This window comes from Cajanus cajan, chromosome 8 (genome assembly GCF_000230855.2).
Source record: "Cajanus cajan strain Asha chromosome 8, NIPB_CcT2T_4, whole genome shotgun sequence".
Lineage (NCBI taxonomy): Eukaryota > Viridiplantae > Streptophyta > Magnoliopsida > Fabales > Fabaceae > Cajanus > Cajanus cajan.
This window is the reverse complement of record NC_138524.1, coordinates 34344178-34371474: the sequence shown is the minus strand read 5'-3', so window position 1 is coordinate 34371474 and position 27297 is coordinate 34344178. Positions and strand designations below refer to the sequence as shown.

At 33.4% G+C, this 27297-nt stretch overlaps 1 protein-coding gene and 1 long non-coding RNA gene across 4 annotated transcripts in view; both read right to left on the bottom strand.

Moving 5' to 3' along the window:
- Positions 1–2072: 2072 nt before the first annotated feature.
- On the bottom strand, positions 2073–4961 carry LOC145950846 (uncharacterized). 2 transcript variants are annotated; one of them, XR_014428694.1, is made up of 6 exons: positions 4477–4961; positions 3541–3656; positions 3059–3125; positions 2656–2973; positions 2418–2497; positions 2073–2105 (listed from the first exon to the last, which is right to left on the bottom strand). It is a non-coding gene; the product is annotated as an uncharacterized LOC145950846 (long non-coding RNA). The 2 variants fall into 2 exon arrangements; XR_014428693.1 differs by having other exon boundaries at positions 2073–2497; positions 4477–4956.
- Positions 4962–14308: 9347 nt separating this feature from the next.
- FTSH12 (FTSH protease 12) overlaps positions 14309–27297 on the bottom strand; it is a 47012-nt gene continuing 34023 nt past the window's right edge. Inside the window, exons 12-19 of one of the 2 annotated variants that reach the window (XM_020377503.3) lie at positions 22615–22734; positions 22412–22528; positions 22138–22314; positions 17296–17415; positions 17134–17208; positions 16645–16752; positions 16189–16269; positions 14309–14955 (exon numbers count right to left, since the gene is read on the bottom strand). In XM_020377503.3, the coding sequence (XP_020233092.2) occupies positions 14878–14955; positions 16189–16269; positions 16645–16752; positions 17134–17208; positions 17296–17415; positions 22138–22314; positions 22412–22528; positions 22615–22734 (876 nt within the window). In that variant the 3' untranslated portion in view covers positions 14309–14877. The remainder of the gene's footprint in view (positions 14956–16188; positions 16270–16644; positions 16753–17133; positions 17209–17295; positions 17416–22137; positions 22315–22411; positions 22529–22614; positions 22735–27297) is intronic. The other variant, XM_029274378.2, reaches the window with a different exon arrangement.

Here is a 27297-nt window from a genome sequence, read left to right as displayed (position 1 = left end):
ATATAGAAGGGAGTTAAATTTTTTATCATATTTTTTTTATTAATATCTATTTGTTTATAATTTCTCTCTATTTGAAATGAACAAAAAGAGAACACCACAAATGCAACACACATATGCTCAAACAAATGTACACCTGCGAACAGTCACGTTTAAATCCTTGGTCTGTGGTCCCTGAGAGAAAAGTGCATTGTATAGGACAGTTCTAATCTCACTGGTCTTAAGGCCCCCAAGGTGCCCCCATTATAGGGACCCAGTATCTCTGTCACCGTCACCTGGCAAACTCTAAGGTCTGTTGTAGTATTTCGGGCTAGAGTAACCAGTTATCACCTTGAGTGTGATTTCCGACAAGGCTCGCAGGCTCCAAGGCCAAACTTGGGCCGGTCGTACGTCAACCACTCCCTATGTTTATTACCCTCATGCCCCCAGGTGTAAGGGAAACTGTTGTGTGCAAAGGATTGTGTACAATTTTTATCTCAAAAAGTGCAGAATTTAAACAAGCAAATAGATATTAAAGCCAAACAAATAAATAAAATAAAGTAAAGGGGAAAAAATTTAAATTATATTTTATTAAATTCATCAATTAAATGGGTCTGACCCTCTTAAAACGTCCCCAGTGGAGTCGCCATCTGTCGCAACCCGAAAATTTCCGATCTTGCAACCTATGGTTTAGACATCCTTTTGAAAATCTCATCAATTAAGGAATGCCCGGACGCCAGACTAATCCTTAATCAATGATTTTGAAAATAAGTTCATGGAGTCGCTACCAATGTTTTACTCAAAACATTGGAAAAAAGAAAAGATTTTTAAAAGTCCAATAATCACTACTAGAAAAATTAAAATTAGAGAGGGAAAAAATCCGTCACTAATTTTGATAAAATCCGTCACAAACCAATTAGTGACGGAATTTGTGACGGAAATGATTCCGTCACAAAATTTGGCGTCACAAAATATTTAGTGACGGATTATTTTCTCCGTCACAATTAGTGACGGAATTAAGGCATCACAAACAGTATAATTTCCGTCACTAATTTCTAATAATAAATGTTTAGAAATTAATAAAAGTCCGTCGCAATTTGCGAGGGATTTTAATCCCTCGCAATTTGTGAGGGATTAAATCCGTCACAAACTGTGATGAATTTAATTAAGTAGAATCCGTCACAATTTGCGAGGGATTAAATCCCTCGCAATTTGTGAGGGATTAAATCCGTCACAAACTGTGATGACTTTAATTAAGTAGAATCCGTCACAATTTGCGACGCCAGAATTCCGTCACAATTTGCGACGGATTTTATCCGTCACTAACTGGGATGAATCCCTCACTAACTATTGATGACTAAATTTGAGGAAACCATTGTTTTTAAGAGTCTGGTAATCGATTACCTATACATGTAATCGATTACTAGACAATGAAAATCATATGTTCGAAATTTACTTATTAAAAGGTTCTCTGGTAATCGATTACCAAGTACTGTAATCGATTACCAGAGCCTATTACTCTGGACTAAACAATAACATTTGTCTTCTGAAATTTAATAACAAGTAACTAAGTCTGCTATATAATCCTATCAGATGCAAACAATCATTGAAAAATGCGTTTATAGTATGTTAATGGAACAATTATTGATTCAAGATCTTGCGTATTTAATTTGTACAATTAATCTACTGTATATAATAACTCATTACTATTGGAATAAGTTGAAACAAAATTTGTATACATCATAAGCTATTATTATTAACTGTCCCAAGCCTAAACAAAATGTAAATAAGTTCTCCCAAACATCATTATTCAATATGTTCATATTAAGTGAAAGCTTACTCATAAGCTTGGCCAGGAGCTTACAACAATAAGCCATAATCAAAACTCGTTCCAATCAGATAACTGATAAAAATCATTTCAAAAAAGTGTTCACCGCATTACACACAACTCATTAACATTCAAAATCTCAATTCAGTTATCTAAGAATTAAGGCTACCAACAAACACCCAAAGGACTTGAAAATTATAGCATCCAAAACACCTCCTTAAAATGTCCATACCAACACCCATTCCAATCAGATAACTGAGAAAAATCATTAAGAAAAGCAGCTCAATCTCATTCCCACAACCTGTCCTCAATAGATACATACCCGTCACAAAAAACAATCAATTAGGCACTGAACCAAAATTGAAGGGAAAAAAATAAGAATCATCCAGAAATTTTCCATCTCAACAATTTCACAAGACACAAGATAGACAAATTTCCCCAGAGTACAAAGCATGCCTATCAGATACATTCAGTAATTTTATAAATACCCAGATCTCTAAGTATACTAATTTTCATATATACAAATTAGATTCTTCACAACAAATCACTGATCCTTAGTATTCAAAGGCAATATGAAAAAGAAGACAAAATAAATAAAAAAAAATATACATACCCCTTGGATCCTCTTTCAAGTGACAGGGCATTTGGGTCCGCTTGCCCTCTTCTTAGTGGTCTGGTACACCACCTTCCCACCTGAGACATACCCATTTGCAAAGGTCAGTTAAGCCACCAAACAACATTAACAAAAGAATACAAATCCAAAATCTATCAAAAAATTTATAAACAACTCCAAAATTTCCATGCCAGTATATGTCTGCATACAAATTAACTGTAAACCAATCATTACGTACCTATTTATCATGAAAAGATGCAACAAAAGTTAATAGCATGTTTGGTTCAGTTTAATTCTAAATAAATAATCACTTATTTATCAAAGGTTCCCTCAAAAAGTTGAAAGAAATAAGCAATTATTCTTTTAAAATAAATTGAACCAATCATGTATTAAATCACTTTTCTTCAGTCTCTATACTTGGCCACCCTTGATTAGCCTGTAACTTGACAAACTCTGCCAATATCTTGATCTCTTCATCTTCCAAACGTGCTCCAAAGGTGCACTGACCCCGTGGCATGCACTCTTTACCAAAGCCCTGCATGGAAAAGCTAAAGACCTAACAGAAAAAATAAGAGGGAATCAAATACACATCCTAAACTTAAACACCCTATGAATAGCACCAAAAATACATAGACCCTCACTCGCATTCAATGAGTCACGCAACGGCCGAAAAGCTGTGGAAGGGAGTTCCTCAAAGTCCCTTTGTACCTAAATCATACCAAATCCAAGTACTCAAAAACCACAAGAAGAAGAAGCCGTCGGGGTAAGTATTTAGCATTCTCAAACACCAATAAGCATTAACCAGACATCGACAGGAAGTAGAAGAAAAAAAATTATAAGCAGAATAATTTACAATTGGTTAATAATATAAAAGAAAAAAAAAACTACTGCATCATTGATAACTCATTTCAAAATGCAGTTTGGCATCAAATTCAGATTAAGACAAAAGATGAGAAAGATAAAAGCCATAATTGACTATTTGCCATAGTTTCCAACTTAATGTTGACAAAACAAATAATGCTCAACAATAAAACTCAAACAAAAGATAGTTTCCAATTCACCCCATCTTATACAACAACATTTGATCAGGCAAATAATTATCAAAAAGAAAGAAAAATAATACCTTTTCATAGAGGCGTTGTGCACGCTCCCTTGATGAAGGAGCAGACATCTTATCCATTTCTACTATCATCATCCATCAATTATTTCTTGACAACCCGAACTCAAATTACATAAAACCTGCAAAAAAAAAAAAACAATTATACAGTCCTTTTCAACTTCTATACAAATTGCTCACTTCAAAAATCATAGAGAATGGTTAGCAAGTAACTGATCAATTAATTTGATGATTGAATGGAACAAAACAAACAACAAGACCATATTAAACAACATACATCACAAACCAGAAGCTCTAATAATAAAAACATGACTATAAATGAACCCTCTAGAAAGTCAAACCCAAAATAAAATTCCAGTAAAAACACCAAATAATTTAAAGTCTTATGGAAGATTGTCTCAGATGAATAAACTCAAGCATCAAAAACTGAACTCACAAAACCAACAATCACACAGCACAAATCACAAATATTCATACGAATCAACACAGTAAATATTCATATGAATCAACACAATCGGCAATCAGATAATTAAAAAGACAAACAAAATATTAATAGAAAAAGAAACGACGACCATGATCAAAAACCCCTCAATAACATTGAGACCCCAAAATACCAAATCATAGACCTCAATTTTGTAAACTCTACGATTTCCACAAACTCTAAGATTTTCATAAACTCTAATAACAAGATTTGCACAACTTCGAATGTCAAAACCCCCTGCTCGCAGAGTAATTAAATTAAATAAAATAAAAAATTAATATAAAAAAAAAACACGAAACAATCCAGAAAAACGGAGGCAATACCAAATCTGCAAAATCCATCAAACAATACAACGTATTTAGGCCAATCAGGACCAAGATTTTACGGAAGAAGAAAAAAAATGAGCAGAAACTTCGAGAAGCGAAAAATTGATTATTAGAAAAAGGAAAATTAAAGCGTACCTGTGCGGGAAGAGAGCGGAGCATGGGATTGAAATTGAAGGGAGAATGAAGAAGGTCTTCGTTAGGGTTTGGTTTGGTTTGGTTGTTGTTGTGTGACAGAGAAAGAAAGAAACCTAACTGTTTAGAATAGATTCCAGAAAGAAGTGCCACCTTCGGGTTCAGGACCAGCAGGTTTAGGTTGAGGCATAACCAACGACTCTCCGAAACCTAACTATTTTCATGGCCAGCGCAGGCGAGGGGGTTGGCGAAGCGGATGTCGCGGTCGTAGGTGAGGGAAGAGCGCGGTGGCGTCGGCCTTGCAGGTGACGTGCGTCGGAGCCTGCTCGAAGACCTCGCAGAGCGTGAGTCGCAGGCGCCGTAGAGGAAGGCGTGGTTACTGGTTGAGGAAGGAAAGGGAGGGGACTAGGGTTTTTCATTCACGAGGTTCAAAAAGTTTATAGGGCGCCAAAACCCTTTTCCCACCGAAATGAAATGAATCTGATTTTTGGGCACTGTGTTTGAAATGAGAGAGTGAGGGGTTTTTGGCGCCCCGTGGGAAAGGGTTGGAGGCGTGCTGGAGGGATTTGATAAGCACACTAGTATATTCTAACTTAAAATATAATGTAATGTATTTTATCCCAACTTCCACCATTAATATTTTTTTTTATTAATATTACAATAACCACACTAGTATTCTAACTTAAAATATAATGTATTTTATCCCAACTTCCACCATTAAGAATTACAAGATTAATATTTTATCTTACGTAAATTGCATTTTGTCTCATTATAATGTTTAATTTGAGATCTTCTCATCTAATTTTAATTTTGAAATCTTAATCTTCTAATTATGGTAAATCTTAATCTTCTCACTATAATCTTTATTTATTTAATGCAATAAAAGAAAATTAATTTTTTACTTAAATAATTAATAAAAACAAAACTTTATCCATAAAAAAGTATTATTTCCATAAATATTTTATAAAAAATGAATGTTGAAAATTACAAGAGATAAGAAAGAGAATAAATTAGTATTAATTTTATCACTTTATCTTTTAATTTTTAGTATTTTTTAATGCTAAATAAATCACATAAATCACAAATATACATTCATAGAATCTCAAATGAAATAAAAATAAAAATAAAAAATTGTCACAATTACAATTCTTTAGGGACTAAAATTATCCAATTAAAACCTTAGGGATCAATATAAATTGTTAAGATAATTCTATAAGATATAGTTTTAGATATACTAGTTTATACTCTCTTAATTTCTTGTTTAGTTTCCTTAGTCAGTTTTATCTAAATTCCTAAATTTTAGGGATTGATTATGTTTTATGCCTATTTATTTTATTGTATCCATCAATTCAATAACATGAAAATACATAAAATATTATGTTATTTGATTTGAGTTAAACATGTTTGGTATTTCAATTATGAAAAAGATTATGTTATTTAATTTTTGTTATTTGTGTTATGGTATGTGGGGTAGAGGGTGTCACACAAATGATATATATTTAATAAATATAACTTATTATATATTAATATAATTTTACAAAAATAAAAATATACATATCTTATCTACTATATTTATATTTTTGTAAAAGTATATTAATATATACTAAGTTATATTTATCAAATTATCAATTTATCTATAAATATACTAAAAATATTATTGATATTAATTTATTAGCAATATTAAATTATTAATAATATATAAATTTTATTTATTTAGTAATAATAAATATATATCATTTGTTACATTAATTAAAATTATAGTATATGTTAACTTAAATAAGCAAATAATTGTATAATTTTAAATTATTATATATATATATATATATATTAAAATTTTAAAATTATTAAATTTTTAATGGGAGACATTCAAATTGTACAATTATGATATTTGAGGGACTAAAATTGTTCAATTAAAAATTAAAGAACTAAAATTGCACAATTACAATTATTTAGGGACTAAAATTATCTAATTAAAACCTTAGGGATCAAAATTGCACAATTACAATACTTGAGGGAACAAAAATGTAATTAAGCCAAAATTAAATTAATACTCTTTTTTTTTTTTTTAATTTCACAAGTTTTTTTTTAAATATTTTTAATGAATGTCTTAATTTCTTATGCTCAAAATTGATAATTTTTTATTTAATTAAATAAATTTCATAATTTTTTCAGTCTTTTAATGAAATAAAATATTTTTATTTTTATTATTATTTTTAAAAATATTTAACATATTTTCTTTAATTATAATGAGTGTGGATGCTTTGTAAATTATCACTTGAGAGTGCAAACGAGAGGTTAGAGTTGTTTGAGGCTAATTTGATGCTGTTTCATTCTACCGTTGACTGTGGATAGTTATTACAATGTCAATTAATTCATATGTTATTTCCCTTACTTTTTCTTTGTGATACATATGAATATATAGTTCTAATATTTATTCATTTAAATCAATTCTAACTCATATTTTATCACAATATTAGGATACTTGAAAACACAAGATCGAGTAATACCTATCATATTAACAACTTTCATGCAAAATAAAATATCTCCATTTTTTAGGTTGTGCTTATTTCTTTCATAAATCTAAATTAGATTAATTTATAAGTTTGCTTTTAAGCATAAAAAATAAGAAATTAAAGGATATTAATTTATTAACAAAAAATAATTTTTTTTTAATTTTTAACTAAAAATTTAAATTTTAAAATTAAAAATTATGAAATTAGAAAGATATTTTTCAATAAATAACTAAATTAGTTAATTATTATTTATTTTATATTTGTGGACATTATCTTCTTATATTTATTTTAATGACTTTTATAGTGTTTTAAAGGTTTTTAATAATTATTAGTATTTTAATAATAAATATTTATGAAAATTAATTTTTATAATATTTTGATTTTTAACTAGCCCAGAACGGCCGTTCTCAAACTGGAACGGGTCATTCTAGACTACTAAAATAGCCTATTAAAACTAAAGTGGAACGGCCCGTTCTAACACATAAATTTATGAACAATCCGCAAATACGGAACGGCCTGTTCCCAAGGTGGCACGGGCCGTTCTAAAATACTAAAATAGCCTATTAAAACTAAATCGGAACGGCCGTTCTAACACATGCATTGATGATCACTACGCGAATACAGAACGGCCCGTTCCACTTTTGGAACGGGCCGTTCCAGACATGGCTGATGTACCTTAAAATGTGATCCCAGAACGGGCCGTTCTGTTTCTCCAGTTTTGGGCAATTTTCTTATTCCGGAACGGCCCGTTTCACTTTTGAAACGGCCCGTTCCGGCCACCAGCAATTTTGATATTCAACTTATTAAAAATCTAAATTTAAGATATTTCTATTTATCAAATTCATTTTTTTATATAAAATAACATAAATATAAATTATCGTTTCAATAATTTCTAAATTCATTTTTAAAAATTTAAATATATAATCATATTTTATTATAAATTCAATTTTAAAATTAGCCTAATTTGGAATTTTGAAATTTATATAATTCTTATGGTTTTTTAATTACAAAAATTCAAATAACTAAATTTATGTTATTTTGAATATTTTATTTAGAAACTTTTAATTTTTTAACTAAAAATTTACACTTTAAAATTATAAAATTATGACATTAGAAAGACATTTTTCAATAAACAACTAAACTAAAAAACAACGTGTATTATAATTTTCATTAATACTATATTATTTGTCTATTCATACATACATATATATATACATACATACATATGTATTATAATTTTCATTAATACTATATTATACTCTCATTAAAAATTTCATAATTTTACTATATATACATACATACATATATATATATATATATATATATATATATATATACACAATATTTTAAAATTATATTATTTGTCTATTCAAATCAACGTGTATTATAATTTTCATTAATATATCAAATTGTAACATCCCGAATTTTCTATTAGTATAATTGTTTATTATTACTAAATAAATAAAATTTATATATTATTATTTTTATAATATTATTGATGAATTAATATCAATAATATTATTAGTGTATTTATAGATAAACTCATAATTTGATAAATATAACTTATTATATATTAATATACTTTTACAAAATTATAAGTATATTAATTATAAATATACATATCTTATCTAGTATATTTATATTTTTGTAAAATTATATTAACATATACTAAGTTATATTTATCAAATTATGAGTTTATCTATAAATATACTAAAAATATTATTGATATTAATTTATTAGCAATATTAAATTATTAATAATATATACATTTTATTTATTTAGTAATATTAAATATATATCATTTGTTACATTAATAAAAATTATAGTATATGCTAACTTAAATAAGCAAATAATTATATAATTTAAATTATTATATATATATATATATATATATATATATATTAAAATTTTAAAATTATTAAATTTTTAATGGGAGACATTCAAATTGTACAATTATGATATTTGAGGGACTAAAATTGTTCAATTAAAAATTAAAGAACTAAAATTGCACAATTACAATTATTTAGGGACTAAAATTATCTAATTAAAACCTTAGGGATCAAAATTGCACAATTACAATACTTGAGGGAATAATTTTGAGAGGGAATAATTCGTCACAAATATTTTCACAAAATATTTTAACCTATTTGTGACGGAATTTTGAGAGGGAAAAATCCGTCACTAAATTTTTTTTTTATTTAATGACGAAATTTGTGACGGATTTTTTAGAGACGAGGTTTATTCCGTCACAAAATTCATCACAAACATTTTTTTTTTGTTTAGTGATGAAATTTGTGACGGATTTTTAGAGACAAAAAATTTTCCGTCTCAAAATCCGTCACAAATTTTTTTTTTTGATTCAGTGACGAAATTTGTGACGGATTTTTAGAGACGGAATATATTCCGTCACAAAATCCGTCACAAAAGTCAATAAATTTTAGTCCGTCACAAAACTTAAAATTCCCTCACAAAATGCGTCACTATTAGCGATGCTGTTTTTTCCGTCACAAAATTCGTCACAAATATTAATTTTTCTAGTAGTGAATGGCCTTAATAACCAGAATTGGGTTCGGGAGTCGGTTACGTGTAGGGAAGATATTAAGCACCCCTACAACGCCCTAAATCAGTACCCTATGATGAAGATAACGTAATAAGAATTAATAGTTTAAATATTTAATCCCCTTTATTAATGATTATTTACATGAAAATTAAATTACACGGTGAACCCCTAAGATATCTACATAATTGCGTTTATTATAGTAATATGTAAAATAAAAGAAGAGAAAGATAGAACAAGAGATTAATGAGTAATACCTCGTAACAAGCTTTATTGGATCTTCAACTATGGAAGTTTTAGGTGCTTTGTGACAACCTTTCACACTACAATCTGCCTCACAAAGCTCAAGAAATACAATAGGAGAGAGAGAGAAATTTCGAGCTCTAGGGAGTTTTAGACGAAATTTTTTAAGTCCTCAGAACTGTGGCCGAGATTCCTATTTATAGGCATCAGATGTGGGCCGGAACGGCCCGTTCTGGATTCGGAACGACCCGTTCCGAATCCGAACGTTATGTATTATTTTGTACATTAGAACAGCCCGTTCTGAAATCAGAACGGCCCATTCCGGGAAACTAGAACGGCCTGTTCTGATTTCAGAACAGCCCATTCTAGAGTCCAAATTCTAGGCCATTTGATTGGTTTGGAACGGCCCATTCTGGTCTAGAACGGCCCATTCCAACATACAATTTTTAGGCCATTTAGAAGCCTCGAAACGGCCCATTCCAATTCGAGAATGGCCCGTTCCGAACTTTTGGAACGACCCGTTCCACTTTTGGAACGGCCCGTTCCGGGCCACTAAAAAAAAGTTGATTTGGGCTTTTGGGCCCTCTGATGTCCTATCTTGTTGTTTGTATGCCTCCCGGACGAAATTGGGTGTCTACAGGCACTCCGACACTCAAGTGAGTATTCGATTTAGAACAATTATCATTGTAGTATTAAATGATTATACATGTCCCATCAGTCCCATCAATTTTGTATTTATAGTGACGTTTTCAGGCCTGATGGGCCTTCTAGGTTATTGGGCTGATATAATGGATCTTATCTCTTAATTACAGTTAACGTGGATTGTTCGTTATAATTAATGTACCTTTTATTATCTAGAGGTTCGATGTTTGCCATGGCTGAGTACCATTTGGGTTACTCCTTGGCCAAGGGGGGTACTCGGCCTAAATCCTGAGGAGTAGTTGTAACCAATGTTTATTGCTCAAGCGAGGGTGAAGTCGAAGGGGTGTTTGTGAATCAGTTTTAGGCCTAGTGTGGCTTTTCTTGAAGGCCGAAGGGTAGTTCACCTGTCCGGTCGCCACTAGGGCCGAAGGGGGTACTCGATTGTAATGGGGGCCATAGAGGGTACTCGATTGTAATGGGAGCCAAAGGGTGTGTTCGGGCTCATTGATACAAATACAGAATAAAATAATGCTATTGTAACCTCATTCTATTTCCAAAGCCATTGGGCTTGCCAAATAATGTAGGCTAAGTTCAAGGATTCTAAATAAAACTGTCTAAATCCTTATCTCTAGTCTCCTTTGGGGCTCTAAGTAAAACTGTCCAAATCCTTGCTCCAAGTGATGGGGAGGGTACCTGCAGGGGCACTTTGACACTTAAGTGAGTATTCGGTTTAGAACAATAATCATTGTAGTATTAAATGATCATACTTGTCCCATCAGTCCCATCAATTTTGTATTTATAGTGACGTTTTCAAGCCTAATGGGCCTTCTAGGTTATTGGGTTGATATAATGGATCTTATCTCTTAATTACAGTTAACGTGGATTGTTCGTTATAATTAATGTACCTTTTATTATCTAGAAGTTCGGTATTTGCCATGGCTGAGTACCTATTCGGGTTACTCCTTGGCCAAGGGGGGTACTCGGCCTAACTCCCGAGGAGTAGTTGTAATCAATGTTTATTGCTCAAGCGAGGGTGAAGTCGAAGAGGTGTTTGTGAATCAGTTTTAGGCCTAGTGTGGTTTTTCTTGAAGGTTGAAGGGTCGTTCACCTGTCCGGTCGCCACTAGGGTCGAAGGGGGTGCACGGTTGTAATAAGGGCCAAAGAGGGTACTCGATTGTAATGGGAAGAGTGTGTTTGCATTGGACTTGCCAAATTAATGTAGGCTAAGTTCAAGGATTCTAAATCTATAACCAACCATCCCACATACTCCCAATCCACTCACTCAACTTTGATCTCTAACCCTTCCCATTTCACCAAACCCAAGATCACATCCCTTCCCACCTCTTCTACCAACCCTCCAACTTTACCCATTAAATGCCTATCCTCACAAAAGTTACAAGAACGAACGTGTTGCTGGATTGTTATAATTGTGATGATAAGTTTAATCTATGCCATAAATGTTCAACACCAAATTTGTGATACTTTTGTCCCATGATGACCCTAAACCTATGTTGTCATGTTGATGTTGATAATTCCACACCTAATGATTTTTATCCTAACCTAGTTGTTCACATGCAACTTTCATCTCAGGCTATGACGAGTTTTCGCTTTCTTCGTTCAAACATGAAAGTTCAAAGGGACCATTAATGGGATTTTGATTCTTTTATTGATTGACACAAAGAACACTCATAACATCATTCAACCATGATTGGCTCGACATTTGCAATTGCCTACAATACCTGCCTATTCATTTTTAACGTAATTGTTGGAAATGAAAACGACATGCAGTACCTCGAAGCCCTTCGCCTTCCTAGGGCCCAAACCTTGCAGCCCCTCTGTACCTTTTTGCCCACACTACATGACTGAGTTAAACGAAAATTTGTGACCATGGAGAATCTTGTATTCGCCACATGCAACTACCACCTCACAATAGAGTCCTTCACCGAGATAGAAGCCACGGAGAGGAAGATCCAGTGCAGACGAACATTTTGTGTTTTTGGGATAAAATAGACATTTCATAACATAAAATAAAATAATATAATAAACTTAATATAATAACTAAAGTTTTTATAACTAAAAATTCAATTAAATCTAATCTGTTCATTTTTTAAATAAATATATCCTACGATTTAAAATAACTAGTTCATGGGTGAACCATATTCACAAGACATATATAAACTTCACCGTAAATTACTTAGAAGTGAGATTCATGGTAGAAATTGTCATTAATGCATATATTTTAATTCTTGACTTTTGGTTTAAACAATTAAGGTATTGGTTATATGCACGTGCACACCCTAATCAATGTATCATTATTTTATTTTTTATTGAAAAATTTAGTCATTAAAGTTTACGAATTTATATATTATAAACCAAAATTAGTATTAAGTTATCAACATTTGTTGGTTTTATTAAAATGGGTTTGAATTATAACAAATAAGTATATATATAAATAAGGGTCCTTTTTAATGTTTAACTTTACTAAAATATTCTCCTAGAAAAATAAGAAAAGAGAAAAAAAAATTAATTTTATTAATATGATGACTAATAGAACATATTTGAAATATTCATTTGTGCACTATATTGATCTTAGTTGACCTTATGAATGTCTAACATTAATAAATTGATTGTGTTTTATTTTAATAAGCTTAATTAATTTTAATTTTTAAATCTAGTGAATTTTTGAAAAAAAAAATTTACTTTAACATTATTGTCTTGTGTAGAACATATTTGGAGTTACGAATTTAAGAATCGGACAAATTTTGTGATTCTAAAAAATATAAAACAAATCTACAAAGTCATTTCTTATAAGATAGAGTCAGTTTAGACTCTAATAACTCAAAACTGCAAATGAAATTAGTGCCTCTATATTTAGTCCGAAGTTTTCATTAGAGATCCATTTTACAATAATTTAAATTTTTAATTAAATAATTAACTTACTTATTATTAAAGCTGATTTTGACCCACGAATTTAGTACCTATAAATAAATTTTTAGTGGTTTAAGATGTTAGCATTCACATCATATTTAACTTTCGCTACAAACTTATCTAAATTCTCATTCTCACTTGGTTATTGAATCATTAGACTATTTGAGTCTTGCATCTTGATAAAAATGGAAGGTTAATTCCATTTATCAGTTTAATATTTCAAGAATTGTATTTAAATTTGATCTCTTATTTAATAGTTCTTATGAATTCTTCATTTTTTTTTCTCCTATTTTCTAGACCTGAATTTTGTAGTTCATAATTATGGTTAAATTTTAAATCCAAATTTAAATTAGATTAGAATCGATTAATTCAATCTAAACAAAATTAACTAATTAATTACTCAAATCTACCGTTAATTATTCTTGAATTCATGAAAATTAAAGATTGAAATTGTGATTTATGTTTTTGTTTTTGTGAATTTCTATATTCAATTGTTATTGTATTTCATTTTCTTTCATTGTTGATATGAAGAAAGAATTCAAATTTAATTGATAACGATGATAATTTTACCACAAGAAATAACATTTTTAATTGATGCTTCCAATTGGATTTATTTCTCTTAATCCTCACTTTTTCTGTTATTTTTTTTTAATGAATTTCCTATTTAATTGTGTGATAATTTTATATTCAATGAATATCTGTCACCAAGTATGACCTAGGTTTATTGATATGGAAGAGGGAATAAAGAAAACAGAGGAAATGAAAACACTACATGAAATTAACTGAAATATATGTTTATATAACCTGGAGCACTAATCCTTAATTTTACTAATCATTATCCTAACCAACTATGAAAATAAATCAAATCCTGATAAGGTAAGAAAATGCAATAAAAAAACCCTAAGAAATAACGAGAAAATATGAATACTAATCCTAGGAGATGTTTAAGATATGACACGATATAATAAGATATTTTCATATATTGGAACAAAAAATAAAGCCAAAATGTGTTAGAATTTAAGCTAAAATATTACGATGAATCATTAGATTTATACAAAAGTACAAACCATTGCACTAGACTCTGGCTTGAAACTCGCAAGTGTATAATTTAAAATTGAGGGCTAAAACTTTCATCCTCAATGATATATAAAAATTTGTACAACCACGAAAATTGAATACAAAATTTCAGCAGTGTGGCATACAAGTGTGCACCCCCGCCTATCCAATTTAGCAAGACAACGCGGCAATGCCTGAAGACTGTAGACACTTGACATGTCTCCAAGGCTTACCAGCATAAAGAATTCATCAGATGAGATAAATCATTGGCCCATTGAAAAGAAATATGAGCAATTTACACAGCTCCACTATGTTCTCCTGATTCCCTATTTGTCCCATAAATGTGTCTATGTGGGGTTGAAGTTGAATTTCTATGGAGAAGTCATCAACATAAAACGCCCTTTTGTGTCCCCAATAGAACTGTTGCAGGTGAGGTTGTAACATAAAGATCTGAATGTCAATGTGTCAACATCTATGGAGAGGAGCCGGATATAAGTCGGGTAACTGATATCGTAGACGATCATTATGCGGTAATGGTCCCTCCTACATTGATAAAACTAAAATTATTGCATTGCTCTGAGGGAAATGAAAAGCAGCATAGTTCCAAATGAGTTGCAAAGTTAAACAGTTGCAACAAAGGCATAATCACAAGGAGAAAATTTAAAAACTGGTTCAGGAAATGGAAAAACCTTCAATTTTCGGGGTGGTAATTGGCAAAGAAGGGCTAAGCTTTGCAAGACTTGTTGCCTAAATCAAACGATCAAGTATGGCCTGTTTACTTGATGTAGGTCCTTTTTTAGGGCCTGACTTAAGGTTCTAGTTGGACTTGCAAATCTATTTAAGAACTTTGTAAAAAGGCCAAAAGCTTTCCACTAAATAATGGGTCTAAACTTAAATGTAAGTTAGCGGAGTTAAGCCTTTAAATTAGACAATTATATAATCTTAAAATATTAACTTAAAAGTTTATTACAATAGTAATAATAATATAGGCCTACAAAATGATATTATTATTACATTGTTTATATTTACTCAAATAGGCTAATCTGTTAGACCTAAAAAGCATTTTGGATAGCCAAAAGACTAACTTTTTTAATTAAACGAACTTTTGAAAAAGCCTGAGTCAGGCCCATGGTGGATGTACGCTGCAAGGCCATAGACAAATAGTCTATCTTATTTTCATCCATAACCTTGCAGAAACTGCCTTTAATACGTATCAATGTGATACCAAACAAAGACCCAATATGATACAATTCTCAAGATCACTCTGTCTCTAACCTCCCATATAATTGAGACCTGAACTCTCCCTCCTCTCCATTTCCACTCTAAAACCAAAGACTGCCGTCTCTTTTTTCCTTCCTGTTATTTATATGCTGTTAATCCTCTCTAACCAGCTCTAACTAACTAATGGTGGGATTTCGTAACAAACAATGATATATGTCCTCTTATTGACGAGGAACAATAAGTCAAGAAATTCCAGTGCTAATTCAAAATTTGCGGATTAAAAACCAAGCAAGAAAATAAAGTAAATAGAGAAAGCAAAAATTACCAGAAGACAGAGGGTAGAGTGAGTAATTAAATAAACCAGCAGTCATCTTTCAAGTCAAACCCTCAAAAAATGTATTCATGTATAATAATAATAAAAATAATAATAATAATAATAATAATAAATGTGAGTCATGCAATTCTGCTGCGATATCAGCATATGCATGTCATATATAACAGTGTCAAAGTGTATCCAGACACTTAATCACATTAAGCAGTAGAGAAAAAAAGTACCTCATCTGGGTTTATTTGGAATGGCTTCACAAAGTCCTCAAACATTACTGGAGACAGTTCCTTCAATTTTTCTTCAACCTCCTATGGATGCATACAATAAAAGATAATTAAAAAGGGAAACACAACATAAAATTTTACACAAATGAGGGGAAAGGAAAATAAAATGATATAATCAGGCCAAAAGCATCAAAAGAGAAGAAGGGAAAAATAGGCTTGAGAAAGTCAAGACCAAATGGTCATGAGTTTGATTCTAGCCACTCTGATTACCCAAGGTAAACTAGGGACGTTATCCACACCTTAAGCCAAAAGGGCTATTGTAACAGAAGTGCGAGATATAAAACCATTCCCAGATCTCCATGGAACAACTTTATGCATTTGTGGGAGTTAGTCTTCGAAATAAGGGAAACAAAAGTATAAAAAAGAAAAACTGACAGAAGAAATAGTAGAATAGCTTACCAATCCAGTTATTCTTGACCTCTCCAACAGTTCCCTCACAATCAAGTCCAGGATGTGCCTATTATTCCTTAAAGCATTCATTGCAAGTTCTTCAGTTTCTTCAATGTACTGTCATGACATCAATTAAACCATTAAAACAGTCAAAATTATTGTAAAATCACTGAGAAAATAATTGTAGTAAGCATAAGAAAACCCATTTCTTTACTACATGGAAATTAAAAATGTTCCACTTTTTATAATATTTATTTCCCTCTTGATTATTTAGTAATAAAAACGAAATCCCCATTTTGATTAGCTTTCTCTTTCTTGCTTTCTGCACAAAAATGTCAAGTTTATCCTATGTCATCATTTTTGTAACATCTGTTTTACACAAAACACCAGTTACAAAAACCACGAGCCTTTATTAGATCAAGAGTAAAGAATTTGCATAAGCTTAGAGCTCCTTTCAAATGCCATACAACAAAGACGGGGTGAGCAAAGCTGAATTACCCTTGTCAACTCCCTTGTGAAAAGCTCAGACACCTCTGGTGTCATATCGGCAGGAATTACTTGAGGGTCATCCCACTAAACACGAAGAAAAAAAAAAGGGAATTACTTTCACATTACAGAGAAAGGTAAACACTATATATTTGGTGCTTTAAAGGACTATACTCTATATCTTATCAACTCTCCATCTGGGTTGTCTGGTCGATCCACTAAGCCAACCCTTTTTGTTAAAGCTATTAACCCCAACTTTTTATTTTGAGGGCTGATAACCATCTCCCTAGCAATCTGAAAACAAATTTCAGTGAGAAGAGAAATAATTAAAACCAAAAAATTATATTACCATCCACACCATGAAGATTTAAAAATTCAAATCAATAAAAAAAATTTATAGGTTTACACATTACATAAAAACACAGCAAATGTACATATAGAAAGAGATTCAGATGAACACTGCATAATATATATTTTAGAAGTAAGCCCTCGTAGAGAGATTCTCTTAACACAATTAAAGAAATAAATAAATATGACTGTGCCTAAGGATGATGATGCTATTGTTGTGGTCAACTGAAGTATAAGGGGTATGTTGATTGGGTAAAAAAGTAGAAAAGCCAAAGTGAAGATGAAGATTGTGAAGAGATATTAAGTGTAGTTTGAGACATGGGAAGGCCAAAAGCAAAAATATTAATAAGTATCAAGGACATGATGATGTTGTTGCATTACAAATTAATTTAGTTCAGTTCACTAACTACGGATATTATAAATTAACTTTTTTAGTTTATAAATTAACTTATTTCAGTTCATTAACTACTTGGATACGAATGTGAGTAGCAATTAGGTAGGAATCAGTTGGTTCATTGGATGTGAATACTTACACCCTAAACCCCAAATAACTTGGTGTATCTTTTTATGAAAAATGTTGGAATTGGAAACAGAAGCATTTAGTGTTGTTGTTAATGAGGGAATCAATTACTGTTACTATTTCCTGTTATATATTATGTATTTTATAGGAATAGCAATCAATTTATTTATTGCATATAATTAGACTTCCTACAAATTAGGAATTAGATTTATTCTATCATAAATAATTGAAAATAGCTTTGTACTATTTATTTGGAAGAAAGGAATTAGAAAGGCATCAAAAGGCCAACTTATTTGACATGGTATCACAAGTCAGGTTTCCTAGACTGTGATTGTCTTTGAGTCCGTTTAGGGTTCATGCTTTTGATTCTGGTTTGTGCGTTCAACGAATATCTATATCTGTTCATGCGATCAATCCTCTTTCTCTTGGTTCTTCATTTAGGGTTCGGTTTTTTTCGTTCTTGTTTGTGTCTTCATGGCTATGGAGAATCTTTGTATCTGTTTCAATGGAAAAAATTATGCTACCTAGGAGTTTTAGTTCAAGATGTTCATGAAAGGGAAAGGGATGTGGGGTCACATCGACGGGTCCTCTACTGCCCCCACAGATAACGATGCATTGACCAAGGATGTCACTCGGTCTCTACTTCTTGACAACTCTATTCCACCTAAATTTTGGGTTGAAGCCTTATCAACTGCTGTTTTTATGATCAACCGTCTTCCATCTCAGGTTCTTAGGCTTGATTCCCCTTACTTTCGTCTATTTAATGCTCATCCAAATTACCATAATCTCCATCCTTTTGTTTGTGTCTGTTTTGTCCACTTACCACCTCTTGATTGTCATAAACTTGGGGCTCAATCTGTCCGATGTGCTTTTCTAGTTATAGTCCTACTCAAAAGATTTGTGTTATGATGCCAATGCTTCTCGCTTTCGCACATCTCGAAATGTGGTTTTCTTTGATCATCAATATTTTTTTCAGTCTCCTTTTACTTCTAATGGCTTTGTTACCCTTCCCAATTTTTCTAATGGTTCTCGTCCTATAGAACGCTCCAAACCAGGTCATGTTTATGTCCGACACCAGCCTATCCTACCCCTTCGTGATGCTGATCCGCCACCTGAACCCACTTCGTTAGCACAATGCGGATCACAACACATTATTCGTCCTCCAGATAGGTATGCATTTGGGTCTATTTCTCTTACTACTGCTCTATCTAGCATATCTATTCCTACATGTTATTCACAAGCAGTTAAGGATGCCCTTTGGGTGAAAGCAATGCAAGAGGAGCTCCAAGCCTTGTAGGAGAATTTCACATGGGACATTATTCCTTGCCCACCCAGTGTTAAGCCTATTGGATGCAAATGGGTGTATTTTGTGTAGTTGAATTTTGATGGCTCTCTTAATTGTTATAAGGCTCAATTGGTCGCTTTGGGTAACAAACAACAATATGGGATGGATTATGAAGAGATGTTTTCCCCAGTAGCAAAAATGACTTCCATCCTCTCAACGATGGTCACTTCATCAAATGGATGTGAAGAATACCTTCCTTCATGGTGACCTTAGAGGATATTTACATGACTCCACCTCAGGGCTTGTTTTCTCCTTCAACTAACGTGTGCAAGCTAGAATGCTCTTTATACGACCTGCAACAAGCTCCTATGGCATGGTTTGAGAAGTTTCGATCCACTTTTCTTGGATTCTCCTTTGTCCAAAGTCAATATGATTCTTCTTTATCCATTCACCATATGACAACTGGTATTGTTCTTCTCATTTATGTTGATGATATGGTAATTATGGGTTCTGATCATACATCCATCCAGCACCTTAAAGAGCAGCTCAAGGCTCCTTTTCATATGAAAGACCTCGATCCTCTTCGTTATTTCTTAGGTCTCGAGGTTTCTATGGACTCTAAAGGTATCTTTCTCCGTCAACATAAATATGTTGAAGACTTGATTTCTCTCGCGGGTCTACACTCTACTACACCGGTGGATACTCCTCTTTGAGATTAATGTCAAATATCACCATGATGAGGGTGATCTTCTATCAGATGCTTTACTATATTGACAATTGGTAGGTAGTCTTAATTATTTGACTATCACCCGCCCTGACATTGTTTTTGCAGTTCAACAGGTGAGTCAAATTATGCACACTCCACGTCATCATCATTTAGCTATTGTTCATCGAATTATTCATTATCTGAAAGGTACCTCTACTCGTCTTTTCTTTCCTATTGGCTTCCCAACTACCTTGGTGGGATATAGTGATGCTGATTGGGCTGGTTGTTCAGATACCCGGAGATCAGTCACTAGTTATTGTATGTTCCTTGGGCCTGCATTGATTTCTTGGAAAAGTAAAAGAGTAGTCTCGTGTCCCTAAGTCCTCCATCGAATCTAAGTATCAGGTTATGTCAACAGCTTGTTTTGAGATTATTTGGCTTCGTTGTCTTTTGGCTGAGCTCGGATTCCATCAAATAGATGCAACACCTATCCATGCTCTGACAACACTAGTGCCACTCAAATTGCTACCAATTCAGTCTTTCATGAGAGCACTAAGCATAATGAAGTGGATTGTCATTCTATTCGGGAGGCTTTGGACAATCATGTTATCTCCTTTCCTCATGTCACCTCATAACTTCAGCTTGCAGACATATTTACCAAGGTGGTTCCTCGTCCACAACATCAAAAATTGATGCTTCTTGATCAACCACATCAATTTGAGGGGGGGGGGGGGGGGGTGTTAATGAGGGAATCAATTATTGTTACTATTTCCTATTATATATTATGTATTTTAGGAATAGCAATCAATTTATTTATTGTATATAATTAGAATTCCTACAAATTAGGAATTAGATTTATTCTATCATAAATAATTGTAAATAGCTTTGTACTATTTATTTGGAAGAAGGGAATTAGAAAGGCATAAAAAGCCAACTTATCTGACAGTTATTACCCATCCAATTAGCTTATTTAGTGTTTAGCCGAGTTAAATGTATATTAGTAAGTTGTGATATTTTAATTGTTCTCTTGAAAATAGTTGAAGTCAATTATTGTCTTTGTAACCATTCTTATTAGAAATAGATCAATCGGCTGAGTGGACAATTCACTCATGCACATTCAGAAAATTTCCCTTCGGCAAAAAGTCTAAGAGAGGTCTAACTGGTATCTTGAAAGCTGTTAGACATCCAAAAATTCAACTGAACCTTTCCTGTGATTGTCAGAATTTTCCAGAAACTGTCAAAATTTGCTGGCAACTTTACCAGCAACCTTCAGAATCTCTGGCTACCTTTATGGCAGATGTCAGACTTTCTGACAAATGTCAGGCTCCTGGAGACCATCAAACTTTCTGGAAAATCTCCTTTGGCGGACAGACATAAAATATTAATGTTCATGTGCACTGTTTTTTCTTTGTATTCATACTTTAGGATTTGACATTTTATCTCCCTATGTAACCTTGTAATCATTATTGTTTTTTATATATATACAATGATCTGCTGAGTGAGACTTGAACCACTCAAGCATTTTTCATCTAATCTTTAACGTCAAGCGAAATGAAGCTGAAAGATCAATGCAAAATGACATGTCCCAGTTTCCAGAATAGATCTCCACTAAACACACATGTAGGGAGGCAAAGCAATGAAAGTTTAGTGCTTATGTAATAAGTGGTCAGTGTTAATCTTGTCAAGAACGGAAGTCCAGACAAAAGACTTGACCTTAGAGTGGGAGTCTTAGATTTCAAGATAGATCTATCCAAAAGAAAACAATCACTATTTGAATAAGGAACTAAAATTGCAATATATACTGAGACAACAAGGGTGTTCTGTGGATGCACATAATATCTCAACGCATCCAAACACCTAACTCAAATTTTCCGTACCTACTCTCCATCTCTCTACTTTTAGACACTTTTCCAACTGAACTCACACCTTCACTTCTCTCTCCCCTCCTACCATGTGTATAGGCATTTACAAGCAATGTCTCATGCATAATCCCTTCCATCTCTCCTATCTTGCTCACGTGAATCATTAACAGACTGCCCTACCCTTTATTTTCTCATAGACTTTTGAGCAACAAAGTCACACTGCAATTGTCTTATATCTGTAGTATTTATCATTTGCTTGAGTAGAAAATATATCCTAAAATGATACATTAATTACCTTCGTTATCTTTTCAAGATCATCTCTTCCTCCATCAGTTATATCATCACCAAATACAATTCGTTCAGCACATCGGCCACCATGTGCCACTACCATTTGCATCATCATGTAACCAAAAGTTGTATAACCCTGGTCTACCATATCTTCTCGCGGATAGAATACAGATACTGCAGTTTCCTGGTTAATTAGAACATATATTCAATGTGAAGACAAAATAATAATAGTAATAATCAAATATCATCAGTTTTCATATTGCAGTAACCTGACATCATACCTTACCACCAGGCAGGAGCTGCGAAAATGCATGCCAGTCAAACCGAGGAAATAAGTGAGCTAGAGCTACATGACCAGCTTCATGAACAGCAAGCAGTCTCTTCTTTTCAAAAGATACCTAAAGTACAGTATCAAATTAAAAATAATAAAAAAATGGTTTAGTGTGTTAGTTTCACATTAAGAAAACTAACTAGATAGACATACCCTTTGTTCACATTTTTGTTGCTCTTCCTCTGTCAGAAGGACACCCATACCCTCAAGTAGTTGTTTATCTAGTACATCAATAATATCTTGCTGAAAAATTTTGGAATGCCCTTTTCTCACCTGCAACCAACAACTTTGTACGATCAAAACCTTTTATCATAGCTTTCTACCAGATTAACAAGAATAAATGTTACCATAACTGTCAAAATATATTTTAGGAAGTTTTAGATATTATTCCTACTGTATTTTAATTCTATATATTTGCTGTATCTTGCTATTATTACTACAATAACAATCACACAATTACAGGGATTTGTTCCCTAGAATAGGCTGTCCTTATTTCCTAAAATAGGCAACAAATTCATGTATATATATATATATATATATATATATATATATATATCTGATGTATCTCATGATTAAAAATAATAAGATATTATTTCTTCTAAATTTGAGATGGTATCAGAGCTCCTGATCCTTGGGAGCCTCTGACTGTGATCTGATTGCAGCCTTCATTGCTGCACAACCCTAGAATTCCATCACAGCCGTCACTGTTGCGCAACCCTAGAATTCCATCAGCCTTCATTGCTGCACAACCCTAGAATTCCATCGCAGCCTTCATTGCTGTGTGATCCCAAACACTCATCACAGCTTCTATTGCTGTGTGCTTCCCTACTTATCAATCTGCTTTTCTGTACCTTAATTGCAAATATTTGTAATGGCTGAAAAGGAAAATGGAGACAAGTTCCAAAATACAGGTGAGCTGCAGAATGTCCATTCAGCCTATCGATTGAATGAAAAAAATTATCTCAAATGGTCTCAACTCATTAAGACCATCCTGAAAGGGAAAGGAAAGGTCAGCCATCTAACTGATGATGCCCCTGCTGAAGACGATGCCAAATTCAAGTCATGGGATGAAGAAGACTCTATGATTATGGCATGGCTATGGAACTCAATGGTTCCGGAAATCAGCGATACATGCATGTTCCTTAATTCTGCGAAGGCAATATGGATTGCAGTAGAGCAAACCTGCTCTAAGGCAAAGGATGCTGCCCAGATTTATGAGGTGAAGGTAAAAACTATGGCAGCCAAACAGGGCACTAAAACTGTCACTGAATATGCTAATCAACTCAAATCATTATGGATGAAATTGGATCATTACAGGGTTATAAAGGCCAAGTGTTCTGAGGATTCAGCAATTCTAAGGGATTACATTGAACAAGACCGGGTGTATGACTTTTTGGTAGGCCTAAACCAAGAATATGATCAAGTAAGGATCCAAACATTGGGAAAGGAGAAGGTTCCTGGACTCAATGAAGTAGTGGCAATTGTTCGAAGTGAAAAGAGTGGAAGAAGCCTAATGCTAGAGACCCCAATTGTGGATAGTTCAGCTATGATTGTTGAAGGAGCAACAGCCATGGTTGCGGAACAAAAGAAAGTAGGCCTTCTTCCAAATCTGGAGAAGAAAAATGAAGGAGTATGGTGCACCTATTGCAACAAGCCACGCCACACAAGGGACAAATGTTGGAAGTTGCATGGAAAACCTCAAAGCAAAGATTGGGGGCAAAAAGTAGGCCCTCCAAGGAGAGGGGGGCAAGCTCATATTATTGTTGGTCCTGAAAGTCAAGGAGGATCCGTTCAACTCAACCATGAGGAGTTAGAGAGAGTAAGATCCTTTCTTAGTAAATTGGAGAAACCCACAGGTACGTGTTCATTGACATACTTTGATAAGTTCCGATTTTCTTGTGAATTTAATGTCTCAAATACACCCTTTACCCATTATTGGATTCTAGACTCTGGAGCCACAGACCATATGACACCACTCCCTAAAACACTTCTCCACATATTCCCCATGTCCCAGTAAAGAAAATTTCCACAGCTGATGGAACCCTTATAACTGCAACTAGACAAGGAGATGTCCAAATAATCCCAACCATAATACTAAAAAATGTTCTTCATGTCCCTAAATTGTCCACAAATCTGATATCTATCCAAAAGCTTACAAAAAGGACCTCTTATGTAATGTGATATTTCATAGCAACTCTTGTATATTGCAGGACAAGAAATCGGGGAGGACGATTGGACATGCTAGAGAATGGAATGGCCTTTACTACACGGAAGATCTGAATCTGCCCATTAAGAGTCACTCTCTGATATCCGAGTCCGCCATAATCAGCAAAGAAAAAGTTCAGTTGATTCATTGTTGCTTGGGACATCCTTCATTTCGGGTCAAAGTTATTGTTCCCTTCCTTGTTTAAAAATTTAAATCTGGAGAGTTTTCATTGTGAGGTGTGTGAGCTTGCCAAACACAAGCGTGTACCTTTTCCTATTAGCAATAAAATAAGCACTTCTCCATTTTATCTTGTTCATACGGATGTGTGGGGCCCCTCTAATGTCCCTAATATCTCAGCACTACTATTGTACATATAAGTAAAGAGTAAAACTAAACTCCAGTACCCCCCTACAAGCTAAAGTAGGGTGAGGAGGATGTGGCAACTCAACTATTTGAAGCTTGGACCGAAGAGCACAAAACCTAGAGGGAGAGAGAGCTTTCGTAAGAACATCAGCACATTGATCAATAGCTAGAACATGGATGACTTCAAGATGCTTAACAGCTACCTTCTCTCGAGCAAAGAAAAGATCTAATTCCATATGTTTAGTTCGTGCATGGAGAACAGGGTTGTGAGCTAGGGCCACAGTGCTTAAGTTGTCATAGAATATAATTGGAGTTGAATGAAGAACTTTGAGTTCAGAGAGTAAATTTTGTATCCAGGTAACTTCAGTAGTGGCAAGATCAAGGCTTCAATATACTGCCTCAAAGATGGAACGAGCAACAAAAGTTTGCTTCTGGGACCACTAGGACACGAGATTTGGTCCAAGGAAGATGGAAGCACCTGATGTAAATCTCCTATCATCAAGATTTGATGCCCAATTTGCATCATAGCAAGCATGAATAGAAAAAGGGGAGTTGGAAGGGGTTGGTTACAGGTGCAGTCCCTAAGATATAGCACCTTTTAGATAGCGTAGGATACATTTAACGGCAGACCAATGTTGTTCAAGAGGATGGGACATAAATTGACAGACTTTGTTCACTAAGAAGCTGATTTCGGGTCTAGTGATGGTGGCATATTGTAATGCTCCATCCACTGACCTATAGAGAGACGCATCTAAAAAATCTTCAGATCCAATTTTGGATAATTTGTAGCCACTAACCATTTGGGAAGAAATGGACTTTGAACATTCCATATCAATGCGATTTAAGAGATCCCTAATATATTTGCTTTAAGATAAGTGAGCCATCATTCTAAGTTTTCACTTCAATGCCAAGAAAGTAATCAAGGTTACCAAGATCTTTGAGTGAAAAAGCATAATTAAGTTGAGAGATTAATCTATGAAGAATGGTTGAATTATTTCCTGTAATGATAATGTCATCTACATATACCAAGATGTAGATGACATTATTGGCATTGGAGTAGATAAACAACGACGGATCACACTTGCTTGCTTGAAAGTTAAATTGCAGTAGAGCTGATTCTAATTTCTCAAACCAAGCATGGGGTGCTTGTTTGAGCCCATATATTGCTTTGTGAAGTTTACATACTAAACTCTTGTCAATAGATTCAAATCCTTGAGGTTGAGTCATATACACTTCCTCTTCAAGAATGCCATTTAGAAAGGCATTATTGACATCTAGTTGTTGAATAGGCCAATGATGGGTTAAGGCAAGGGTAAGAACAAGCCAAATAGTGACAGGTTTAATGACAGGTGAGCAAGTTTCATTATAGCCATATCCAAATTGTTGATGAAACCTCTTAACAACGAGGCGGGCTTTGTATTTTTGGACAGTGCCATCAGGGTTTTCCTTAACACAAAAAACCCATTTACATCCTATGGCAATCCTATTTGGTGGTAGATTAATAAGGGACAATGTGCCATTATGAAGTCAGGCATTGTATTCTAGGATAGGTGATGTAGGGATGGATAACTTGGAAGGAGTCATACCAGTTGTAATGTCTTGTGAGTTAGGTGATTCAGGAGGGATGTTTAGTGAGGTTGCTGATGTATGAGATTCAGTCTCCACAGTGGGTGATGTCTCATAGGTGGAAATTGAACAGTGTTCATTTGAGGAGGTTGATGAAGTGTAGGGTGTAGAAGTATGAGTGTTGGTTACAATAAGAGGAACTTGGACAGTTTCTTGGGGAGAATTGATAGTTGATGGAGAGAAGAGATCCTTGTAGGGAAACCTAGTTTCATTAAAGGCAACATCTTTGGAAATATAGAGGTGCCATCTGCTACAAGGCACTTGTAGCCATTGTGAGATGTGGATTACCCCAAAAAGACACATTCTTGTGATTGAAATTGAAGTTTGTTTTTATTGTAAGGTTGGAGATGTGGAAAACAAGAGCAACCAAAAATTTTGAGAAAGTTGTAATTTGAAGGTTGTTGAAAAAGTTTTTGATATGGAACTTCATTTTGGATAGACGATGGAAGCCTATTGATTAAGTAAACACTGGTGATAAAAGCATGATCCCAAAATTGCATAGGCAAATTAGCTTGAACTAACAAGGTGAGACCGAGTTCAACAATATATCTATGTTTACGTTCTACTACCCCATTTTGGTGAGGTGCATGTGGACATACGATACAATGTTATATTCCAACACTATTGAGATATGCTGTGAA